This window comes from Tamandua tetradactyla, chromosome 11 (genome assembly GCF_023851605.1).
Source record: "Tamandua tetradactyla isolate mTamTet1 chromosome 11, mTamTet1.pri, whole genome shotgun sequence".
Classification (NCBI taxonomy): Eukaryota; Metazoa; Chordata; class Mammalia; order Pilosa; family Myrmecophagidae; genus Tamandua; species Tamandua tetradactyla.
In genome coordinates this window covers 9,461,142-9,487,602 of record NC_135337.1, presented here as the reverse complement: position 1 = coordinate 9,487,602, position 26,461 = coordinate 9,461,142, and the positions used below count along the sequence as shown (strand labels likewise).

The 26,461-nt window shown below is 36.8% G+C and overlaps 1 protein-coding gene across 9 annotated transcripts in view; it reads right to left on the bottom strand.

Annotated features, from left to right (window-relative positions):
• ST7L (suppression of tumorigenicity 7 like) overlaps positions 1 to 26,461 on the bottom strand; it is a 148,892-nt gene that overhangs the window by 111,832 nt on the left and 10,599 nt on the right. For 8 of the 9 annotated variants that reach the window (XR_013159213.1, XM_077119887.1, XM_077119885.1 and 5 more), the window contains exon 3: positions 25,423 to 25,585. Coding sequence is in view for 6 of the 9 variants with exons in the window: in XM_077119885.1 (XP_076976000.1) it covers positions 25,423 to 25,585 (163 nt within the window). In the remaining 3 variants the exon portion in view is untranslated. Of the gene's footprint in view, positions 1 to 1,187; positions 1,240 to 25,422; positions 25,586 to 26,461 lie in introns of those variants that run through there. The other variant, XM_077119886.1, reaches the window with a different exon arrangement.

The window sequence follows — 26,461 nt, the reverse complement described above, 5'->3', positions numbered from 1 at the left end:
TTAATGGATTAAACTCTCCAATCAAAAGACACAGACTGGCAGAATGGATTAAAAAACAGGACCCATGTACAGGAAACACATCTTAGACCCAAGGATAAACAGAGGTTGAAAGTGAATGGTTGGGAAAAGATATTTCATGCAAATAACAATCAGAAAAGAGCAGAAGTAGCTATACTAATATCCAACAAATTAGACTTCAAATGTAAAACAGTTAAAAGAGACAAAGAAGGACACTATGTTTTAATAAAAGGAACAATTCAACAAGAAGACATAACAATCATAAATATTTAGGCACCGAGACAGAATGCTTCAAAATACATGAGGCAAACACTGAAAACACTGAAAAGAGAAATAGACACATCTACCATAATAGCTGGAGACTTCAATTCCACACTCTCATCAATGGACAGAACATCTAGAGAGAGGATCAGTAAAGAAACAGAGAACTGAATAATATAATAAATGAGCTAGACTTAACAGACATTTACAGAACATTACACCCCACAATAGCAGGATATACCTTTTTCTTCAAGTGCTCATGGATCATTCTCAAGGATAGACTATATGCTGGGTTACCAAGCAAGTCTCAATAAATTTAAAAAGATTGAAATCATACAAAAGTAGCATGACAGTTGGGTAACTAACTTAAACTGTGTAATAAGTGCTATAGTAGAGATATGTTTATTTCAAGAGGAAAAAAGGAAGTGATCAATTTTACTCTGAGGAAATCAATGGTTTTAAAAAGGAGGTGGCATTTGAACTGCACTGTAAAGATCAGTAACAGCTTTTCAGATGAAAAACATTCCAAGCAGAGGAAGTCTCATAAAACCACACAGTATGGGTAAGACAGAGTTCTAGGTGAGAAGAGTGCTGTAAATGATGCTAGAAAAACAGACAGGGGGTGGGGTGGGGTGGAGGACAGGAGGTAATTTATGAAGGAGCTTATATACTGTATTAAAGAATTTATTATCCTTAGTCAAGGAGAAGCCATCAAAACTATTTAGGCAGAGGACTAATAAACATCAGACCTTTGTTTTAAATCAGCAGTTCTCAAAGTATGATTCATGGAACTGCAAAATAATAATTCTTCATAATAAATACCTAGATATTATTTGCTGTCCTAACTGTGTAGATTTGACCTTAACTGAGATGAGTGCTTCCTTAAATTTTGTGCCCTAGGGACTCACCTCAGCCTAGTCCCCACCTTGCAAGGTAGAACTGAGATGCAAAGATGAGCTGATGCTGCAAAAATCAACAGAGGACAAATTGCTAATACTTGAGCATGAAGTAAGGCAGTAGCACCAATTTATACTTAAATCACTGTATTCTCAGCCACATGTCCTAGCAGTAAAGACAATGCAAATATCATTTAAACATCATGCCAAGTATAACGACTGACTCCAGTTTTGTGAGCTGAACTGGCCACTTTTTTCATGAAACATCACTCTTAGTTGAAAGTGCCACTAAGAGACAAACTTATAGTTATTCAGCTGGGTAACTGGCAGACATATTCTTAAAAATGAATAAAGTGGGCGGTCCACAGTGGCTCAGCAGAGTTCTTGTCTGCCATGCTGGAGACCAGGGTTTGCAAAAAAAAAAAGATTGAAGTGACCTTTCAGACATTCAAGTTTCCTGCTCACCCAGAGGGATCAAATGAGAGAGTGCATATTAGATATAGGTATATGATTCCTTCTGTTGTACCAGATGGTGATTTTTTAAAAATTGTCTAATTGATAAGTTTCTTTTAGGTGTGGAGGGTAGTAAATGGTTAAGACAACAGACTTTGATGTTAGAGCTCTGGGTTCAAATCCTGACTTTGCTACTCGTTAAGTGATGTAACTTTGAGGAAGATATTTATGACTACTGAGGCTGTTTTCCTGTTTTTAAGATGGGATAATAGATTTTCCCTCAGGGTTCCTGTGTGAGGATTACATGAGGTCATGTCTATGAAAAATTTAGTTTCTGACATATACAAAACCTACAGTAATGGGCTGCCACAGTGATTCAGTGGCAGAGTTCTCTCCTCCCATGCCAGAGACCCAGGTTCAGTTCCTGGAGCCTGCCCATGTGAAAACAACAACAACAAAAAAAACCCAACAGTAACTATTGGTGTTTGGCCTGACTTCCTGATTAGATTCTAAATTTCTACAAGGCAGGGACAAAAATTATATTCCTCACAATCAAGGGTGAATGATGTAGAAACTAAATGTTTGAATCCTAGCTACCTTATCCAACCTCTCATGTACTTTAAAATTGTTCTTGCAGCAGTGTCGTTTCTTAAAAAGCCCTAAGGAAAAAAAAAGTCCTAGGGAAGAAAGTTCCAGGGAATTTTTCTTAAACCCTTATTCATTGTTTTAAAATTTCATAAACAGTGTGCATGTATAGAAAATTACCTGTAAGTCTACTACCACATCAATAACCACTATGAATGGTGTGATGTTATTTTGTCTAGTACTGTTCTATGCATATATATGCACATTTTTTAATTATGCAAGTTAAAGTTTTTTCATAAAAAATAAAATGGTCCCATATACTACCCTGTTGATGAAGCTTTGCATTAATGTGACACCTCTGTAATGATTGATAAAGGAATATTAAAATTATACTATTAAGTATTGCCCATGGTTTACCTTAGGTATATTTCTCCCATGTACCAACCTATTATTAACACTTTGCATTGGTGTGGTATGTTTATTATCATGAAAGAACGTGTTTAAACTTGAACTATTAACTATAGTTCATCATTTGCAATAGAGTTCACTATGTTATACAGTCCTGTTTTATCTTTTAATTTTTATTCTAGTAACATATATATATGACCTAAAATTTCCCCTTTTAACCACATCCACATATATAATTTAGTGTTGTTAATGACACTGATAATATTGTCCTACCATCACTACTATCCATTTCCAAATGCCTACAATCAACCTAAACAGAAATTCTGTACAAATTAAGCATTAATTTGTACATTCTCTACCCCAACTTCGCCCCTAGTAACTTATATTCTAGATCCTGAGAGTATTGGTTTGCTTATTCTAATTGTTTCAAATCAACGAAATAAAAAAATATATGTCCTTTGTGTCTGGCTTATTTCACTCAGCATAATGTCTTCAAAGTTAATACTTGTCATACGAACAAGTACTTCATTCCTCCCTACTGTGAATAATATTCCACTGTATATATACACCATATATACCACATTTTGTTTATCCATTCATCGGCTGATGGACACTTGACAATTGGGAATAATGCTGTTATGAACATCAGTGTGTAAATATCTGTTCAAGTCCATGTTTTCGATTCTTTGGGGTATATACCTAGTAGAGGGATTGCCAGGTCATATGGTAATTCCACACTTGGCTTTCTGAGGAACTGCCAAACTCTATTCCACAGCAGCTACACTATTTTACCTTCCCACCACCAGCAACAATGAATGTTTCTATATCTCCAGATCTTCTCCAAAACTTGTAATTTTCTATTTTAAAAAAGCAGACCTTTTAGTGGGTGTAAAATCATATCACATGGTTTCGATTTGCATTTCCCTAGCAGCTAGTGATTTTCATGGGCATTTTAGCCACTTGAATATCCTTTGGGAGAAATGTCCATTCAAGTGTTTTATTGGATTCTTTGCCTTTTTCTTGTTAAGCTGTAGAATTATGTTCTGGATATTAAACCCTTATTGGATATATGGTTTCCAAATATTTTTTCCCACTGAGTAAAATGTCTTTTCATTTTTATGATAAAGTTCTTGACGCACAACAGTTTTTCATTATGAATAATAGTGGTGAAAGTGGTCATTCTGTTTTTGTTTGAGACCTTAGAGGGAAAGCTTTTAGTTTTTCCCTATTGAGTGTGATATTATCTATGGGTTTTTCACATTTGCCCTTTATTATGTTGAGGAAGTTAACTTCTAGTCAATTTTTAAAGTGTTTTTATTAAGAAAGGATGCTAGATCTTGTCAAATGTTTTCTCTGCATCAATTGAGATGACCAGGTGGTTATCTTCCCTTCATTTTGTTAATGTGGTGTATTACATTAATTGATTTTCTTATGTTGAGCCACCCTGGCATATCCGGCTAAAATATACTTGATCATGGTATACAATTCTTTTAGTGTGCTGTTGGATGCGATTTGCAATCAGTTGTTAAGGACTTTTACAGCTATATTCATAAGAGAAATCGGAATCTGTCATTTTCTTTTCTTATATTTCTCTGGCTTTGGTATTAGGGTGATATTGGCCTCATAGACTGAGTTAAGTGGTATTTCCTCCTGTTCAATTTTTTGGAAGAGTTTGAGTAGGGTTGGTAGTAACTCTTTTTGGAATGAATGATAGAATTCACCTGTGAAACCATTTGGTCTTGGGCTTTTCTTTGTTGTGAGGTTTTTGATGATTGATTCAATCTGTTTACTTTGTAATTGGTTTGTTGAAATATTCTATTTCTTCCAGAGTCCTGTAGGTTGTTCAGATATGTGCCAGTTTGAATCTGTGGTGGACCCCAGAAAAGCCATGTCCTTTAATCCTCATTCAGTATTGCTGGGTGGGAGCATTTTGATTGTTCCCATGGAGATGTGGGTGGTAACTTTTAATTAATTCCACCCATTGAAGGTGGAATTGCTTACTGGAATCTTTTAAAAGAGAAAATTTTGGAGAGAGCCCCTTTTTGGTAGAGCCACAAGAAAGCCAGCAGATGCCACCATGTTCGCCTTGTGCCCTTCCAGCTGAGAGAGAAACTCTGTGTTCGCCATGTGCCTTCTCACTTGAGAGAGAAACCCTGAACTTCATTGGCCTTCTTGGACCAAGGTATCTTTCCCTGGATGCCTTAAATTGGGACATTTTCTCAGCCTTGGAACTGTAAACTAGCATCTGATTAAATTCCCGTTTTTAAAAGCCATTCCGTTTCTGGTATATTGCATTCTAGCAGCTAGCACACTAGAACAAGATGTCTCTAAGAATTTGTCCATTTCATCCAGGTTGTCTAATTAGTTGGCATCCAATTTTCATCGTATCCTCTTATGATCCTTTTTATTTCTGTGGGGTCAGTAGTAATGCCCTACCCCCTATTTCTGATTTTATGTTATCCTATCTTCTCTCTTTTTTTGTCAATCTAGCTAAAAATTTGCCAATCTTATTGATATTATCAAAGAACCAACTTCTGGTTTTGTTAACGTTCTCTATTTTTTTTTTAATTCTCAATTTCATTTACTTCTTCTGTAATTTTCATTATTTCTTTTTTCCTGCTCGCTTTGGGATTAGTTTGCTGTTCTTTTTCTAGTTCCTCCAGTTATGCAGTTAGGTTTTTTTTTTTCAGTGTTAGTGTTCAGGGCTATAAATTTCCTTCTCAGCACTATCTTCGCTACATTCCTTAAGTTTTGATATGATGTGTTCTTGTTTTAGTTCATGTCAAGATAATTATTGGGTTCCCTTGAAATTTCTTTTTCAACCCACTGTTTTAAAGTGTGTTATTGAAGGGAGCAATAGGCATTTCTACAGTAATAGTGTGAGACTTGAACACATCACTCTCTTCAATAGATGGAACAACTAGACAGAAGATCAATAAGGAAATAGTGAACCTAAGCAAAATGATAAATGAACTAGACCTAACAGACATATATTGATCATTTCATCCAAGAACAACAGGATATTCATTCTTCTCAAGTGGCTTGAGGATAGATCACATGCTGGGACACAAAACAGGTCTAATAATTTTAAAAAGATTGAAATTTTTCAAAGCATGTTCTCTGATCACAATGGAATGACATTGGAAATCAAAACCACTGAAGAACTGAAACTTTTACAAACCACAGGAAAGTTAAACAAACAATGGGTCAAAGAAAAAATTGCAAGAGAAATCAGTAAGTCTCTGAAGATGAAGGAAAATGAGAATATTACAAATCAAAACTTATGGGATGCAGAGTAGGCAGTGCTGAGAGGGAAATTTATAGCTCTAAATGCCTACATTGAAGAGGAAGAAAGAGCTATAACTAAAGGTCTAACTGAGCAATGAAGAAGTTAGAAAAAGAGCAGCAAACTAATCTCAAAACAAGTAAGAGAAAAAAAGTAAAAATGATTAAAGTGGAAATGAAAGAACTGGAGAACAAAAAAATAATAGATTCCATAAAACCACAAGTTGGTTCTTTAAGAAAATCAACAAAATTGACAAGTTCTCAGCTAGACTGACAAATTAAAAAAGAAAGAAGATGTAAATAAAATCAGAAATGAAATGGGGAACATTACCATGGGTCCCTAAGAAATAAAAAGGATCATAAAAGAATACTATGTACAACTGTATGCCAACAAACTGGACAAATTATATGAAATGGACAATTAGAAACACTGAACATCCTATACTGACTTGAGAAGAAATAGAAGATCTCAACAAACCAATCACAACTAAAGAGATTCAGTCAATCATCAAAAACCTTCCTACAAATGAAAAGCCCAGGGCCAAATGGCTTTACGGGGGAATTTCATCAAACATCCCAAGAATAATTGACATCATTTCTGCTCAAACTTTTCCAAAAAATTGAAGAAAAGGGAACACTACTTAACTCATTCTAGGATGTTAATATCACTCTAATACCAAAACCTAATAAAGAAACTAAAAGAGAGGAAAATTACAAACCAATCTCCCTAATGAATATGGATGTCAAAATTCTCAACAATATACTTGTAAATCAAATCCAAAGGCACATTAAAAGAATTATACACCATGACCAAGTGGAGCTTATTCCAGGCATGCAAGGGTGGTTCAACACAAGAAAATCAATTAATTGTGGTATAAATTAATCAATTAATGTGGTATATTAATACCACATTAATGACCCCAAACGGGAAAAAAATCACATGATTTCAATCGATGTGGAAAAGGCATTTGACAAAATTTCAGCACCTTTTCTTGATAAAAACACTTCAAAAGGTAGGCATCGAAGGAAACCTCCTCAGTAAGATAAAAGGCATTTATGAAAAACCCACAGCCATTATCATACTCAATGGGGAAAGACTGAAAGCCTTCCCTCTGAGATTGCTAATGACAAAAGGATGTCCACTGCCACCACCATTATTCAACATTGTGCTGCAGGTTCTAGCGAGGGCAATTAGGCAAGAAAAAGAAATAAAAGGCATCCAAAGTGGAAAGGAAGAAGTAAAACCTTCATTATTTGCAGACGACATGACCCTATTTGGAAAATCCTAAGAAATCTACAACAAAGCTCCTTGAGCTAATATACTAAATCAATAAAGTGGCGGGATATAAGATCAATACATAAAAATCTGTAGTGTTTCTATACACTAGGAATGAGTTGAGGATGCAATTAAGGAAAAATCCATTCACAATAGCAATGAAAAGAATTAAGTATCTAGGAATTAACTTAGCTAAGGATGTAAAGGCCATATATTGCTTAAAGAAATTAAAGAAGACTTAAATAGGTGGAAAGACATTTCGTGTTAATGGATAGGAAGGCTGAATGTCATTAAGATGTCAATTCTACCCAAATTAATATACAGATTCAACGCAATACCAATCAAAATTCCCACAACCTACTCTGCAGAATTGGAAAAGTTAGTTATCAAATTTATTTGGAAGGGAAAAGGGTCTCAAACAACCAAAAACATGCTGAAAAAGACTAAATTAGGAGGTCTTACACTTCCTGTTTTTAAAGCTTATTATAAAACTACAATGGTCAAAACAGCATGGTATTGGCACTAAGACAGATGTATTGATCAGTGGAACCAAACTGAGAGTTCTGAAATAGATCCTCAGATCTAAGGCCATTTGATTTTTGACAAGGCCTCTAAATCCACTGAACTAAGACAGAATAATCTCCTCAATAAATGGTCCTGGGAGAACTAGATATACATATCCAAAGGAATGAAAGAGGACCCCTACATCAAACCCTATACAAAAATTAACTCAAAGTGGATTAAAGACCTAAATATAAGAGTCAGTACCATTCAACTCCTAGAAGAAAATGTAGGGAAACATCGTCAAGATTTAGTGATAGGTGGTAGCTTCTTAGACCTTATAACCAAAGCACAAGGAACAAAAGGAAAAAATGGATAAATGGGAAATCCTCAAGAATGAACATTCTGTGCTTCAAACGACTTTGAAAAAAAGGATGAAAAGCCAATTCAATGGGAGAGAATATTTGGTAATCATAAATCTAATAAGGGTTTGATATCCAGTACATACAAAGAAATCTTACAACTCAAAACAATAAAAGAACAACCCAATTATAAAAAGGACAACAGATATGAATAGACATTTTGCCAAAAAAGAAATACAAATGGCTAAAAAACACACGAATAGATTTTCATCTTCATTAGCTACCAGGGAAATGCAAATTGAAACCACAATGAAATATCAACTTACACCTATAAAAATGGCTACTATTAAACAAACAGAAAACTACAAGTGTTGGAGAGGAAGTACAGAAATAGGGACACTTATTCACTGATGATAGGATTGTAAAATGATATACCTACTGTGGAACACAGTTTGGCAGTTCCTCAGAAAACTAAATACTGAGTTGACATATGACCCAGAAATTCCACCAGTTGGTATATAACCAGAGGATTTGAAAGCAGGGCCATGAACAGACAGGAGCACACTGACATTCATAGCAGCATTGTTCACAATCGCCAAAAGATGAAAACAACCTAAATGCCCATCAACAGACGAATGGATAAACAAAATGTGGTACATATGTGTGTGTTTGTATATATATATATATATATATATTGGAAAGGAATGTATATATATACACACACACACAATGAAATATTATGTAGCAGTAGGAAAAAATGAGGTCCTAAAGCATGCAATAAAAAAACATGGATGAATTTTGAAGACATAATGCTGAGTGAAATAAGTCAGATTCAAAATGACAGATATTTCATGATTTCACTAATATGAAGTAACTGAAATATCTAAACTCAGAGTCTTAAAATGTAGAATATAGGATATCTGGAAATAGACAAAAGTCAGTGGTGGAGAACAGTAACATAAAATATTCAAAAGGTATAACAACGTTGAACATAAAATGTTTACAAATAGATATGGAGTGACAGTAGCTTGTAAGTGGGAATATAAGGAATAGTACTGTACTGTAGGTCAATCTGGTTGAAAGAGAGTGTTTAGAGTCATATACATCACCAATTAACGCTAAAAATTTAAATAAGTTCTTGTATGAACTAGTACAAATGTACAACACTGATACAAAGAGTTAATAATAGAGTGGTGTGCTGGTTTGAAAGGATGTACGTCCCCTAGAACAGCCATGTTTTAATCAAAATCCCATTTCATAAAGGCAGAACAATCCCTATTCAAAACTTTATGTTTGAAACTGTAATCAGATCATCTCCCTGGAGATGGAATTAATCAAGAGTGGTTATTAAAATGGATTAGGTGATGACATGTCTCCACCCATTTGGGTGGGTCTTGATAAGTTTCTTGAGTCCTATAAAAGAGGAAACATTTTGGAGAATGAAAGAGATTCAGAGAGAGCAGAGCAGAACGACATAGCCACAAGAAGCAGAATCCACCTTTGGAGATAAAGAAGGAACATACCTCCCAGGGAGCTTCATGAAATAGGAAGCCAGGAGAAGAAGCTAGCAGATGACACTGTGCTCGCCATGTGCCCTTCCAGATGAGAGATAAACCCTGATAGTGTTCGCCATGTGCCTTCTCACTTGAGAAAGAAACCGTGAACTTCATCGGCCTTCTTGAACCAAGGTATCTTTCCCTGGATGCCTTTGATTGGACATTTCTATAGACTTGTTTCCACTGGGATATTTTCTCAGCCTTAGAACTGTAGACTAACAACTTTTTAAATTTCCCTTTTAAAAAGCCATTCTGATTCTGGTATATTGCATTCTGGCAGCTAGCAAACTAGAACAAGTGGTATGTGGGGGGGAAATACCTTTTGCAAACGACAGACTATAGTTAACAGTAATACCTTAAAATTCTTTCATTCACAATAACTGGTATACCACACCAATACCAGGGATCAATAATAGGGGAAATAAGGGATATGGGGTATTTTGGGTTTTCTTTTTGTGTGTGTGTCTATCTGATCATTATTTTTTTTTTTGGAGTAATGAAAATGGTCTAAAAGTGAGCATGATGATTGCAAGAATCAAATGATGATACTGTGAGATACTGATTTTATAATTTGGATGGAATGTATGATAAATGAATATATCTCAATAAAATCTGCAAAAAAAAAAGAATCAGTAAAATAAAATTTTAAAAAGTATATAATTTGGGTCAAGAGAGCAGCTTAGTGAGGTGTGGAATTCAGTTCGTTCTCCAGAGCAGCTAGTAAACAGCCAAGAACAGTACAGAACAACAGCTGAGGCCCTATCAGTGACAGCGGACACAGCGGACACAGCGGACACCAGTCTGGACAAGCTGGACCGGCTGTGATCCCACACAGAACCATGAGTCCCCCAAGCCATGAAGGCTGGTGCCCCTCCCTGACAGTCTGGTTCCCAGAGGAGAAAGAGACTTACTAACAGCAAGCGGCTTAGGTCAACCAAGCTCCAATTGTGGAATTAATAAACAGATTCTGACTACTAAAAATAGGCCCCAAGCTCAGCTAAACCTCAAATAAAAACTAAATGTATTAGTTTTTGCACCAGCGCAGAAGGGGCAGGGCTGATAGAAAAAACAAACAAAAATAACAGAGGTTTTTGGATTGGACAGCACAAACTACTTGAAAAGGTATGGACCCTAAAAAAAAAAAAGAGTAGGGGCACATAGGACCTGGAGATACACAGAGAAATGAACCAATTTAAGGTCTTGATTAACAAACCCGAGGAATGGGGTTCCTCCTCTGAAAAGGATTTTTTTTACAACTGCAGGACTTTGCAGGCTCCAACTGCCCCAGGCAAGGGCAGAATTAAGCTTGTCTCAGAGACAAGCTGGTCAGGTGAAAGCAGGTAATTCCATGGAGGCTGTCCCTTCCCCAGGAGAGGGGTGGGGCCCAGCTCAGGTGGAATCCCTCCCTCAAGGAATTCAGACCCCAGGGACTATAAAACTGAAGCAATTAAAGCCATCCTACAATCTCTTCTCTGTCTCAACCACAGCCCCAGGAGGAAGAGTCTGCTGAAGTTAAAGGTACCGAATCACTTTATGCTGGTGGGACCTGCAGACAGACAAGTGCCACATACAGAGCAGGACAGGAAAAACACAGAGTCTAGACCCTTCAAGGAAAATCCTTCAACCTGCTGGGTCTCACCCTCAGAGAAAACTGATGCAGGAGGCCAAGTCTGGTCTGGAAAACTCCTGAGAGGAGGCCAGTCTGGTCTGGAAAAATCTAATTAGAGTCTATAATATCTAAGCAAGCACTCCTAAGAAATAAAAAAGGCACCATATAGGCAGGACAGGAAACAAGAAAACAAGAATTGAAAAATTCTGATCAATTAAACAAAACCTATGCTAGAGGTCTAGAATAAGCTGAGCTGAATGAAAAAGGACAGAAAACAAAGCCATCCAGAAAGAAAATCCTAGGTAAAAGAATGAAAACAATCTCCAGAATAAATTAATTAAGGTAATTAAATGCCAGGACACCAGCAAAAAATAATGAATCATACTAGAAAAACTGAAAATATGGCCCAGTCAAAGGAACAAACCAACAATTCAAATGAGATACAGGAGTTGAAACAATTAATTCAGAATGTTCAAACAGACATGGAAAACCTCATCGAAAACCAAATCAATGAATTGCGGGAGGTCATTAAGAAGCAAAGGGATGAAAAATACAGAAGAAATCGAAAGTCTGAAAAAAATCACAGAACTTTTGGGAATAAAAGCCACAGTAGAAGAGATGAAAAAAACAATGGAAACCTACAATGTCAGATTTCAAGAGGCAGAAGATAGGATTAGTGAAGTGGAGGACGGGACATCTGAAAGCCAACACACAAAAGAAAATGTAGGGAAAAGAATGGAAAACTATGAGCAGGGACTCAGGGAATTGAATGACAACATGAAGTACATGAATAATGTGTTCTGGGTGGAGAAGAGAAGGGAAAAAGAGGAGAAAAACTAATGGAGGAAATTATCACTGAAAATTTCCCAACTCTCATGAAAGATATAAAATTACAGATCCAAGGAGTGCAGCGTACCCCAAACAGAAGAGATTCAAACAGACATACTCCCAGACACTTACAAATCAGAATGTCAGATGTCAAAGAGAAAGAGAAAATTTTGAAAGCAGCAAGAGAAAAGCAATCCAACACACACAAGGGAAGCCCTATAAGACTATGCGTAGATTTCTCAGCAAAAAACATGGAGGCAAGAAGATAGTGGTGCAATATATTAAAGATTCTAAAAGAGAAAAACTGCCAACCCAAAATTCTACATGCAGCAAAACTACACTTCAAAAATAAGGGAGAAATTAAAATATTTTCAGACACAAATCACTGAGAATTTATGACTAAGAGTCTGGCTCTGCAAGAAATACCAAAAGGAGCACTAGAAGCAGACAGGAAGAGACAGAAGTGTGAGGTGTGGATAAGAGCGTAGAAATGAAGACTATCAGTAAAGGTAAAAAGAGGAAAAATCAGATATGACATATAAAATCCAAAAGGCAAAATGGTAGAAGAAATCACTGCCTGTAGAGTAATAGCACTGAATTTTAATGGATTAAACTCCCCAATCAAAAGGCATAAATTGGCAGAATGAACTAAAAAACAGGATCCATCTATATGCTGTCTGCAGGACACACATTTTAGACCCAAGGAAAAACATAGGTACAAAGTGAAAGGTTGGGAAAAGATATTTCACCATCAGAAAAGAGCAAAAGTAGCTATACTAATATCCACAAATTAGACTTCAAGTGTAAAACAATCAAAAGAGACAAAGAAGAACACTATGTATAAATAAAAGGGACAATTCAACAAGAAGACATAACAATCATAACTATTTAGGCACCAAGCCAGAGTTCTCCACAATACATGAGGCAAACACTGAAAACACTGAAAAAAAAAAAATAGACACATCTACCATAATGGTTGGTGACTTCAATTCCCTGCTGTCATCAATGGATAAAACATCTCAACAGAGGATCAATAAAGAAATACATAATTTGAATAATACAATAAGTGAACCAGACTTAACAGACATTTACAGAATATTACACTCCACAACAGCAGGATACACCTTTTTCTCAAGTGCTCATGGATCATTCTCAAGGACAGACCATATGCTGGGTCACAAAGCAAGTCTCAATAAATTCAAAAAGATTGAAATAATACAAAACACTTTTTAGGATCATAAAGGAATGAAGTTGAAAATCAATAACAGGCAGAGGGCCAAAAAATTCACAAATATATGGAGGCTCAACAAAAACCAGTGGGCCAAGGAAGAAATTACAAGAGAAATCAGTAAATATCTTGAGGCAAATGAAAATGAAAACATAATATATCAAAATTTATGGCATGCAGCAAAGGCAGTGCTAAGAAGGATATTTATTGCCCTAAATGCCCGTATCAAAAAAGAAGAAAGAGCAAAATCAAGGAACTAACTGTTCACTTGGAAGAACTAGAGAAAGAACAGCAAACTAACTTCAAAGCAAGCAAAAGGAAAGAAATAATGAACATTAGAGCAGAAATAAATGAAATTGAGAACATGAAAAGAATCGAGAAAATCAACAAAACCAGAAGTTGGTTCTATGAGAAAAATCAGTAAAACTGATGGACCCTAAGCAAGGTTGACAAAAAGAAGAGAGAGGTTGAAAATAAATAAAATCAGAAATGGCAGAGGAGATATAATAACCGACCCCAAGAAATAAAGGAGGTAATGAGAGGATACTTTGAAAACTTTATGCTAATAAACAAGATAACACAGATGAAATGGATAACTTCCTAGAAAGGCATGAACAACGAACATTGATCGGGAAAAAATAGACGACCTTAAAAAACCAATCACAAGTAGAGAAACTGAATCAGTCATTATGAAGCTCCGAAAAAAGAAAAGTCCAGGAGCACGTGGCTTCACATGTGAATTCTACCAAATATTCAAGAAAGAATTAGTACGAATCCTGCTCAAACTCTTCAAAAAAACTGAAGAGGAGGGAAGGCTACATAACTCATTCAATCAAGCCAATATCACCCTCAAACCACAGCCAGACAAAAATATTACAAGAAAAGAAAATTACAGACCAATCTCTCTAATGATTATATGCAAAAATCCTCAATAAAGTTCTTGCAAATGGAACCCAGCAGTACATCAAAAGAGTAATACACCAAGACAAGTAAGATTCATCCCAGGTATGGAAGGATGGTTCAACATAAGAAAATCAATTAATGTAACACATCATATCAACAAATCAAGGCAGAAAAACTACACGATCATTTTGATTGATGCAGAAAAGGCATCTGAAATAATTCAACATTCTTTCTTGTTAAAAACACTTCAAATAGGACTAGAAGGAAGATTTCTCAGCATGATAAAGGAAATATATGAAAAACCAACACCTAACATCATCTCCAATGGGGAAAAACCAAAAGTTTGGTTCCCTTAAGATCAGGAGCAAGACCAGGATATCACTGTCACCACTGTTATTCAACATTGTGTTGGAAGTTCTAGCCAGAGCAATTAGACAAGAAAAAGAAATACAAGGCATCAAAATTGGAAAGGAAGAAGTAAAACTCTGTTTACAGATAATATAATACTATATGTTGAAAACCCGAAAAAATCCACAGCAAACTACTAGAGCTAATAAATGAGTACAGCAAAGTGGAAGTTTACAAGATCAACACTCAAAAATCTGTAGTGTTTCTATACACTGGTATTGAGCAATCTGAAGGGGAAATTAAGAAAAAAATTCCATTTATAATTGCAACCAAAAGAATAAAATATTTAAGAATAAATTTAACTAAAGAGACAAAAATCCTATACAAAGAAAACTACAAGAAATTGTGAAAAGATGTCAAAGAAGACCTAAATAAATGGAAGAGCATAACATGTTAATGGATTGGAAAACTAAACACAGTTAAGATGTCAATTTTACCTAAATTGATTTATAGGTTCAATGCAATACCAATTAAAATCCCAAAAACTTATTTTGCAGAAACAGAAAAACCAATAAGCAAATTCATCTGGAAGGGCAGGGTGCCCCAAATAGCTAAAAGTATCCTGAGAAAGAAAAATGAAGTCAGAGGTCTCATGCTATCTGACTTTAAGGCATATCATGAAGCTACAGTGGTCAAAACAGCATGGTACTGGCATAAAGATAGATAAAATGACCAATGGAATCAAACAGATTCATATATAGACCCTCTCATCTACAGACAATTGATCTTTGATAAGGCAGTCAAGCCAACTCACCTGGGACAGAACAGTCTCTTCAATAAATGGTGCCTACAGAAAAGGATATCCACATGCAAAAGAATGAAAAATTATACAAAAATTAACTCAAACTGTATCAAACACCTAAACATTAGCTCTAAGGCCATAAAACTGTTAGAAGATCTCTTCCCAGTTCTCCACCGGCGCTCCCGCCGCCATCTAGCCCTCCTCTTCCCCCTTCTCCGCCGGCGCTCCCGCCGCCATCTAGCCCTCCTATTCCCCCTTCTCCGCTGGTACTCCCGCCGCCATCTAGCCCTCCTCTTCCCCTTTCTCCGCCGGCGCTCCTGCCGCCATCTAGCCCTTCTCTTGCCCCTTCTTCGCCGGCGCTCCCGCCGCCATCTAGCCCTCCTCTTCCCCATTCTCCGCCGGCGCTCCCGCTGCCATCTAGCCCTCCTCTTCCTTTTTCTCCGCCGGCGGCGCTCCCGCCGTCATCTTGCCCTTCTCTTTCCCCTTCTGCTCCAGCGGCGCTCCATCTGCCATCTTCTCCTTCCCTTTCTCCTCATACTCCAGCGGCGCTGCAACCACCACCGTACCCTCTTCCGCCTTCAACGGCTCCTCCAGCACCGTCCTCGACAGCCTTGTATCCTCACCTTTCCTCCTCCAGAAAAGCTACTAGGGGAGTAGAAACAATACAGAACAGCTCCCGGAGCCACGACAGAGATCAAAAAGACAGCGTACTCCTTCCTGAAACGACTGATTGGCTGGGAGAAAGCGCTCCAGTGAGATCGCCGAGGGGCGTGGGCTTCCCCGGGCGGGGCGGCAAGCGGCCGAGAGTCCCTCCCCTTCTCCTTCCCGGGCCAGCTGGCAAAATTGGGCAGGCGGTCCCCTCAAGCCGTGGGGGCTGGCACCCCCACCACGCGAGGCCCCCCGGACCAACTGAGAGAACTGGATCGGAAATTCCCAGGCCGCGGAAAACAGTGACCGGGGGGGTCCCTTCCAAACACGTGACTACCCGGTCCGGCTGGGAACGGTGCACTCTCCCGGGCCGCGGCGGCTGGCGCCCTCCTGCCACGCTTGGCGCCTGGGCCGACTAGGAAATTCGGATGGGTGCTCTCCTGGGCTGCGGCGGCTGGCGACCCTCCCCGCGTTCGGACCCCGGGTCGCCTGGCACTCTTTCAAGCCGCTTCGGCGGGCGAACCTCCCCCACGGCGAGAGTTTTCCAAAGTTAAAGGACCCACAGCACCTTTTACAGGAGGGACCCGCAGACAAACATGTGCCATGAGCACCATCTACTGGGCAGGATAAGAAAAACAGAACCCAGAGATTTCACAGAAAAGTCTTTCAACCTGTTGGGTCCAAAACCCAGGGAAATCTGACTAAATGCCCAGACGCCAGCAGAAGATAACGGATCACGCTCAGAAAATTGAAAATATGGCCCAGTCAAAGGAACAAACCAATAGTTCAAATGAGATACAGGAGCTGAAGACAACTAATGCTGAATATACGAACAGAAAGGGAAAACCTCTTCAAAAACGAAATCGATAAATTGAGGGAGGACATAAAGAAGACATGGGCTGAACAAAAAGAAGAAATAGAAAAACTGAAAAAACAAATCACAGAACTTATGGAAGTAAAGGATAAAGTAGAAAAGATGGAAAAAACAATGGATACTTACAATGATAGATTTAAAGAGACAGAAGATAGAATTAGTGATTTGGAGGATAGAACATCTGAATTCCAAAAAGAAACAGAAACTATCGGGAAAAGAATGGAAAAATTTGAACAGGGTATCAGGGAACTCAAGGACAATATGAACCGCACAAATATACGTGTTGTAAGTGTCTCAGAAGGAGAAGAGAAGGGAAAAGGAGGAGAAAAACTAATGGAAGAAATTTTCACTGAAAATTTCCCAGCTCTTATGAAAGACCTAAAATTACAGATCTAAGAAGTGCAGCGCACCCAAAGACATTAGACCCAAATAGGCGTCCTCCAAGACACTTACTAGTTAGAATGTCAGAGGTCAAAGAGAAAGAGAGGATCTTGAAAGCAGCAAGAGAAAAACAATCCATCACATACAAGGGAAACCCAATAAGACTATGGGTAGATTTCTCAGCAGAAACCATGGAAGCTAGAAGACAGTGGGATGATATATTTAAATTACTAAAAGAGAAAAACTGCCAACCAAGACTCCTATATCCAGCAAAATTGTCCTTCAAAAATGAGGGAGAAATTAAAACATTTTCAGAGAAAAAAATCACTGAGAGAATTTGTGACCAAGAGACCAGCTCTGCAAGAAATACTAAAGGGAGCACTAGAGTCAGACACGGAAAGACAGAAAAGAGAGGTATGGAGAAGAGTGTAGAAAGAAGGAAAGTCAGATATGATATATATAATACAAAAGGCAAAATGGCAGAGGAAAATATTATCCAAACAGTAATAACACTAAATTTTAATGGACTGAATTCCCCAATCAAAAGACATAGACTGGCAGAATGGATTAAAAAACAGGACCCTTCTATATGCTGTCTAAAGGAAACACATCTTAGACCCAAAGATAAACATAGGTTGAAAGTAAAAGGTTGCGAAAAGATATTTCATGCAAATAACAACCAGAAAAGAGCAGGAGTGGCTATACAAATATCCAACAAATTAGACTTCAAATGTAAAACAGTTAAAAGAGACAAAGAAGGACACTATATACTAATAAAAGGAACAATTAAACAAGAAGACATAACAATCATAAATATTTACTCACCGAACCAGAATGCCCCAAAATACGTGAGGAATACACTGCAAACACTGAAAAGGGAAATAGACTCATATACCATAATAGTTGGAGACTTCAATTCACCACTCTCATCAATGGACAGAACATCTAGACAGAGGATCAATAAAGAAACAGAGAATCTGAATATTACTATAAAGGAGCTTGACTTAACAGACATTTATAGGACATTACATCCCACAACAGCAGGATACACCTTTTTCTCAAGTGCTCATGGATCATTCTCAAAGATAGACCATATGCTGGGTCACAAAGCAAGTCTTAACAAATTTAAAAAGATTGAAATCATACACAACACTTTCTCGGATCATAAAGGAATGAAGTTGGAAATCAATTATAGGCAGAGGGCCAGAAAATTCACAAATACGTGGAGGCTCAACAACACACTCTTAAACAACAAGTGGGTCAAAGAAGAAATTGCAAGAGAAATTAGTAAAAACCTAGAGGCGAATGAAAACAAAAACACAACATATCAAAACCTATGGGATGCAGCAAAGGCAGTGCTAAGAGGAAAATTTATTGCCCTAAATGCCTATATCAAAAAAGAAGAAAAGGCAAAAATGCAGGAATTAACTGTCCACTTGGAAGAACTGGAGAAAGAACAACAAACTAATCCCAAAGCAAGCAAAAGGAAAGAAATAACAAAGATTAGAGCAGAAATAAATGAAATTGAAAACATGAAAACAATAGAGAAAATCAATAAGACCAGAAATTGGTTCTATGAGAAAATCAATAAGATTGATGGGCCCTTAGCAAGATTGACAAAAAGAAGGAGAGGATGCAAATAAATAAGATCAGAAATGGAAGAGGAGACATAACTACTGACCTCACAGAAATAAAGGAGGTAATAACAGGATACCATGAACAACTTTACGCTAATAAATACAACAATTTAGAGGAAATGGACGGGTTCCTGGAAAGACATGAACAACCAACTTTGACTCAAGAAGACATAGATGACCTCAACAAACCAATCACAAGTAAAGAGATTGAATTAGTCATTCAAAAGCTCCCTAAAAAGAAAAGTCCAGGACCAGACGGCTTCACATGTGAATTCTATCAAACATTCCAGAAAGAATTAGTACCAACTCTCCTCAAACTCTTCAAAAAAATCGAAGTGGAGGGAAAACTACCTAATTCATTCTATGAAGCCAACATCACCCTCATACCAAAACCAGGTAAAGATATTACAAAAAAAGAAAACTACAGGCCAATCTCTCTAATGAATATAGATGCAAAAATCCTCAATAAAATTCCAACAAATCGTATCCAACAACACATTAAAAGAATTATACATCATGACCAAGTAGGATTCATCCCAGGTATGCAAGGATGGTTCAACATAAGAAAATCAATTAATGTAATACACCATATCAACAAATCAAAGCAGAAAAATCACATGATCATCTCAATTGATGCAGAGAAGGCATTCGACAAGATTCAACATCCTTTCCTGCTGAAAACACTTCAAAAGATAGGAATACAAGGGAACTTCCTTAAAATGATAGAGGGAATATATGAAAAACCCACAGCTAATATCATCCTCAATGGGGAAAAATTGAAAACTTTCCCCCTAAGATCAGGAAGAAGACAAGGATGTCCACTATCACCACTATTATTCAACATTGTGTTGGAAGTTCTAGCCAGAGCAATTAGGCAAGAAAAAGAAAACAAGGCATCAAAATTGGAAAGGAAGAAGTAAAACTATCACTGTTTGCAGATGATATGATACTATACGTAGAAAACCCAGAAAAATCCACAACAAAATTACTAGAGCTAATAAATGAGTACAGCAAAGTAGCAGGCTACAAGATCAACATTCAAAAATCTGTAGCATTTCTATACACTAGTAATGAACAAGCTGAGGGGGAAATCAAGAAAGAATCCCATTTACAATTGCAACTAAAAGAATAAAATACCTAGGAATAAATTTAACCAAAGAGACAAAAAACCTATATAAAGAAAACTACAAAAAACTGCTAAAAGAAATCACAGAAGACCTAAATAGATGGAAGGGCATACCATGTTCATGGACTGGAAGACTAAATATAATTAAGATGTCAATCCTACCTAAACTCATCTACAGATTCAATGCAATACCAATCAAAATCCCAACAACTTATTTTTCAGAAATAGAAAAACCAATAAGCAAATTTATCTGGAAGGGCAGGGTGCCCCGAATAGCTAAAAGTATCTTGAGGAAAAAAAACGAAGCTGGAGGTCTCACACTGCCTGACTTTAAGGCATATTATGAAGCCACAGTGGTCAAAACAGCATGGTACTGACATAAAGATAGATATTATCGACCAATGGAATCGAATAGAGTGCTCAGATATAGACCCTCTCATCTATGGACATTTGATCTTTGATAAGGCAGTCAAGCCAACTCACCTGGGACAGAACAGTCTCTTCAATAAATGGTGCCTAGAGAACTGGATATCCATATGCAAAAGAATGAAAGAAGACCCATATCTCACACCCTATACAAAAATTAACTCAAAATGGATCAAAGATCTAAACATTAGGTCTAAGACCATAAAACAGTTAGAGGAAAATGTAGGGAGATATCTTATGAAACTTACAATTGGAGGCGGTTTTATGGACCTTAAACCTAAAGCAAGAGCACTGAAGAAGGAAATAAATAAATGGGAGCTTCTCAAAATTAAACATTTTTGTGCATCAAAGAACTTCATCAACAAAGTAGAAAGACAGCCTACACAATGGGAGACAATATTTGGAAATGACATATCAGATAAAGGTCTAGTATCCAGAATTTATAAAGAGATCGTTCAACTCAACAACAAAAAGACAGCCAACCCAATTACAAAATGGGAAAAAGACTTGAACAGACACCTATCAGAAGAGGAAATACAAATGGCCAAAAGGCACATGAAGAGATGCTCAATGTCCCTGGCCATTAGAGAAATGCAAATCAAAACCACAATGAGATATCATCTCACACCCACCAGAATGGCCATTATCAACAAAACAGAAAATGACAAGTGCTGGAGAGGATGCGGAGAAAGAGGCACACTTATCCACTGTTGGTGGGAATGTCAAATGGTGCAACCACTGTGGAAGGCAGTTTGGCGGTTCCTCAAAAAGCTGAATATAGAATTGCCATACGACCCAGCAATACCATTGCTGGGTATCTACTCAAAGGACTTAAGGGCAAAGACACAAACGGACATTTGCACACCAATGTTTATAGCAGCGTTATTTACAATTGCAAAGAGATGGAAACAGCCAAAATGTCCATCAACAGACGAGTGGCTAAACAAACTGTGGTATATACATACGATGGAATATTATGCAGCTTTAAGACAGGATAAACTTATGAAGCATGTAATAACATGGATGGACCTAGAGAACATTATGCTGAGTGAGTCTAGCCAAAAACTAAAGGACAAATACTGTATGGTCCCACTGATGTGAACCGACATTCGAGAATAAACTTGGAATATGTCATTGGTAACAGAGACCATCAGGAGTTAGAAACAGGGTAAGATAATGCGTAATTGGAGCTGAAGGGATACAGACTGTGCAACAGGACTAGATACAAAAACTCAAAAATGGACAGCACAATAATACCTAATTGTAATTTAATCATGTTAAAACACTGAATGAAGCTGCATCTCAGCTATAGGTTTTGTTTTTTTTTTTACTATTATTATTACTTTTATTTTTTTTCTCTATATTAACATTCTATATCTTTTTCTGTTGTGTTGCTAGTTCTTCTAAACCGATGCAAATGTACTAAGAAACGATGATCATGCATCTATGTGATGATGTTAAGAATTACTGATTGCATATGTAGAATGGTATGATTTCTAAATGTTGGGTTAATTTCTTTTTTTTCCATTAATTAAAAAAAAATTGTTAGAAGAAAATGTAGGGAAATATCTTCTAGATCTTATAATAGGAGGCAGTTTCCTAGACCTTACACCCAAAGCAAGAGCACTGAAGAAAGAAAGAAAAAAATGGGAACTTCTCAAAATTAAACACTTTTGTGCATCAAAGAACTTCGTCAAGAAAGTAAAAAGACAGCCTATACAATGGGAGACAATATTTGGAAACGATATATCAGATAAAGGTCTAGTATCCAGAATATATAAAGAGATTGTTCAACTCAACAACTAAAAGACAGACAACCCCTTTACAAAATGGGGAAAAGACATGAACAGACAATTCTCAGAAGAGGAAATACAAATGGCCAAAAGGCACATGAAAAGATGCTCAACTTCCCCGGCTATTAGGGAAACGAAAATCAAAACCACAATGAGATATGATCTCACACGCACCAGAATGGCCATCATCAATAAAAAAGAAAACGACAAGTGCTGGAGAGGATATGGAGAAAGAGGCACACTTACCCACTGCTGGTGGGAATGTCAAATGGTACAACCACTGCGGAACGCAGTTTGGCGGGTCCTCAGGAAGCTAAGTACAGAATTGCCATATGACCTGGCAATACCATTGTTAGGTATCTACTCAGAAGACATGATGGCAAGGACACAAACGGACATTTGCACACCAATGTTTATAGCAGCATTATTTACAATTGCCAAGAGATGGAAACAGCCAAAATGTCCATCAACAGACGAGGGGCTCAACAAGCTGTGGTATATACATACGATGGAATATTATGCAGCTGTTTAAGACAGAATAAAGTTATGAAGTATGTAACCACATGGATAGACCTTAAGGACATTATGCTGAGTGAGATTAGCCAGAAACAAAAGGACAAATACTGTATGGTCTCACTGATATGAACATTAATGAATGAACTTGAAGAATTGCAGTTAAGAACAGAGATAAACAGGAGATAGAAATAGGGTAGATATTGGGTAATTGGAACCGAAGGCATACAGATTGTAAAAATTCAGAAATGGATAGCACAGTACTACCTAACTGTAATACAATTATCTTAGAACGCAGAATGAAGCTGAATGTGAGCATGATAGAGGGAGGAGACCTGGGGGCACAAATGAAATCAGAAGGAAAGAAAGACAATAAAGACTGAGATAGTATAATCTAGGAATGCCTAGATTGTATAATGATAGTGATTAAATGTACAAATTTAAAAAATGTTTTTGTATGAGGAAGAACAAAGGAATGTCATTACTGCAGGGTGTTGAAAATAGATGGTAACTAATATTTTAAAATTTTAACTCATGTGTGAGACTAAAGCAAAAAATGTTTATTTGGTATAAAATTTCTATTTTGACTAGTGCAGTTCCTAATATAACTTATGTGCACAGCTTAACTGAAGACCATAAGCACATGGAACCTTGAGTATGGCATGAGATTTTGTAGATTTGTCCAGAGTGATTCCCCGATAAATCCTAGAGTGATTTGAACAATGAAGAAAAAATATTTGCAATGTCCCCTTGGCAGAATGGTGAGAAAGGGGGAAAATTCAACTTTCCAAGTAGAGACTTTTTGATATTCGCACAAGCAGTGGGGAGAACCAAAGCAATAGGCTAAGCCCCCAATCTTGGGGTTTGTTCATATGAAACTTAACCCCACAAAGGATAGGCTAAGCCTACTTAAAATTACGCCTAAGAGTCACCCCCAAGAGAACCTCTTTTGTTGCTCAGATGTGGCCTCTCTCTGCAGCCAATATGACAAGCAAACTCACTGCCCTCCCCCTCTCTACAAGGGACATGACTCCCAGGGGTGTGGACCTTTCTGGCAATGTGGGACAGAAACCCTAGAATGAGCTGGGACTCAGCATCAAGAGACTGAAAAACCTTCTCAACCAAAAGGGGGAAGAGCAAAATGAGACAAAATAAAGTGTCAGTGGCTGAGAGATACCAATCAGAGTCGAGAGGATATCCTGGAGGTTATTCTTACCCATTAAATAGATACCACGTTTTTAGTTAAGGTGTAATGGAGAGGCTGAAGGGAACTGCCTGAAAATGTAGAGCTGTGTTCCAGCAGCCATGTTTCTTGAAGATAATTATATAATGATAAAGCTTTCACAATGTGACTATGTGATTGTGAAAACCTTGTGTCTAATGTTCCTTTTATCTACCTTTTCAACAGATGAATAAAACACACAGATTAAAAATAATAATAAGGGGAACAAATGTTAAAATAAATTCAGTAGATTGAAATGCTAGTGATCAATGAAAGGGAGGGATAAGGGGTATGGTATGTATGAATTTTTTTGTTGTCTTTTAATTTCTTTTTCTGAATTTATGTAAATGTTCTAAGAAATTATCATGATGATGTATATACATCTATGTGATGATATTGTGAATTACTGATTATATATGTAGAATGAAATGATCATATGGTAAGAATGTTCGCATTTGTTATATTTTTAAAAAATTTAAAAATTAATAAAAACAAAATTTTAAAATAATGGTACTTCCTCAAGGACTCTCCCTATCACAGATGAAAAGTACCAACAATTGCACTCAGGTAATATACGTCTACTAAACTAATATTACTATAGTGGTTTGATTTATTGAACAAACGAGACACTATGGCAATCTTGTGGAATTAACTAATATTATTACTATATGATTATTACCTATACCAAATGAAAATAACAATAATTTTAAAATATCCTTTTCTATTTGACTTTGTTGTGTTTTTTTTATTTTTTATTTTTACATGGGCAGGCACCAGGAGTCGAACCCAGGTCCTCTGTTATGGCAGGCGAGTACTCTGCCTGCTGAGCCATCGTGGCCCACCCTCTATTTGACTTTGAACATTTTATTTCCCTAATATTAAATAATGTTAGCTTTACTTTCTATTACTGGATACATATGGAGGAACTGAATTCAATTAAAGTGTGACAATGGAATATCCATAATCATTAACTGAGATTTTGATGTCTATGTAAGTATATTAAGAAGAAAAAGGTTTTTTCCATCTTTGTTCTCTTGGAAGAAATGGAACAAAATTGACTCTGTTCTCCCCTTATCATTAATAGATTCCCTGATTATTAACACAGCTATTTGTGGCCATGGGACAAAGGTGTGACTGTTAGGAAGTGGAAACAGTATGTAACAGTTCTGGGAAGTGTCCTTGGCTACAGGGGGGTTGAGGCCCTTCTCTTGACTCTTTCTCCTTCCTCTGACTGGAATATGTATAATAGAGCTGAAGTCACAACAACCATTTGGGCCACAAGGTAAAAATTACATTTGAAGATGACAGGATAACAAAATAGAAGGGGTAACGGTCTCTGATAGAGATTCAGGTCTCTATACCAGTGATGGCCTACCCAATTTTACATGAAAGAGAAAAAAACCTTTTCTCTGCTGTTTTAAGTTTTCAATCTTCTGTAGCCAAACTCAATTTCAACAGCTTTGAGAATACATTAAATAGTCACCTGAAAAATTCTGTCTGCTGGCTTCACTTTCTCTGTTGTTGGAAGAAGAATCTGGCTCTGAAATCCTGCTCTCTGTTCCTCCTATCAGTGGTCGCAAATGGTTTACAGATACTTGCTCAATAAAAGATGTGCCATGCTTATGAAAGTACCACCACTCAAATATCTATGACAAACAGAAAACATCCTTCACTTAAAATAAAATTAACAGTGAAAACTAATGTAAACTATGGACTCCAGTTAATAGTATAATTATCATAATGCTGCTTCATCAATTGTAACAAAAGTACCACACTAATATAAACTGTTTAAATAGGGAAAACTGTATGGGAAGGTGCTATATGGGCACTCTGTATTTTCTGCATGATTTTTCTGTAAACCTAAAACTTTTTAAATTAAAAATTAAAAACAGAATTGATTAGTAGAAATATGAGCTCAAATTAAAACATTATCCCGAGATGTTTCTGTTCAATTCCTCTTCTTCCAAAAAATTAAGTCAATCACAAAGTTCCCCGATAATACATGCCAAACAAAAGTGCGTTAGCATGAAATTTAGACAAGCTTAGGTAAAACTAGAAGAAACACATTTGTAAATAAAGCATTAAAAAAAATAAGATCTATTAGTGTTTAATATTAAGAATTTAATATCTGAATTTGTAGATTTTTTCCTTGTTCCTTAATTTTAAATTGGCTTATGAAATTTACAGTGCAAACACAGGCTTTACAATGATTACATGGATACTTTATTTAAATATGCCTATGGTTAAACTAAATAAGATATCCATTTTTGGTGGTTCTAAATGTATTGTTTGTCTTCTTAAATAAAAAAAAAACAGGGTGGTACAACGGTGGCTCAGTGGCAGAATTCTCGCCTTCTGTGCCGGAGACCCCGGATTCGATTCCCGGAGCTTGCCTATGCCAAAAAAAAACCTAGTAAGAGGTGTTTAATATATAATAATTTAACCCTATGTTGCATAATCATTTTATTCTATCTGTAACATAACTGAAAGAAAAACAATTTTGATAGAACAGGTATAGTGAA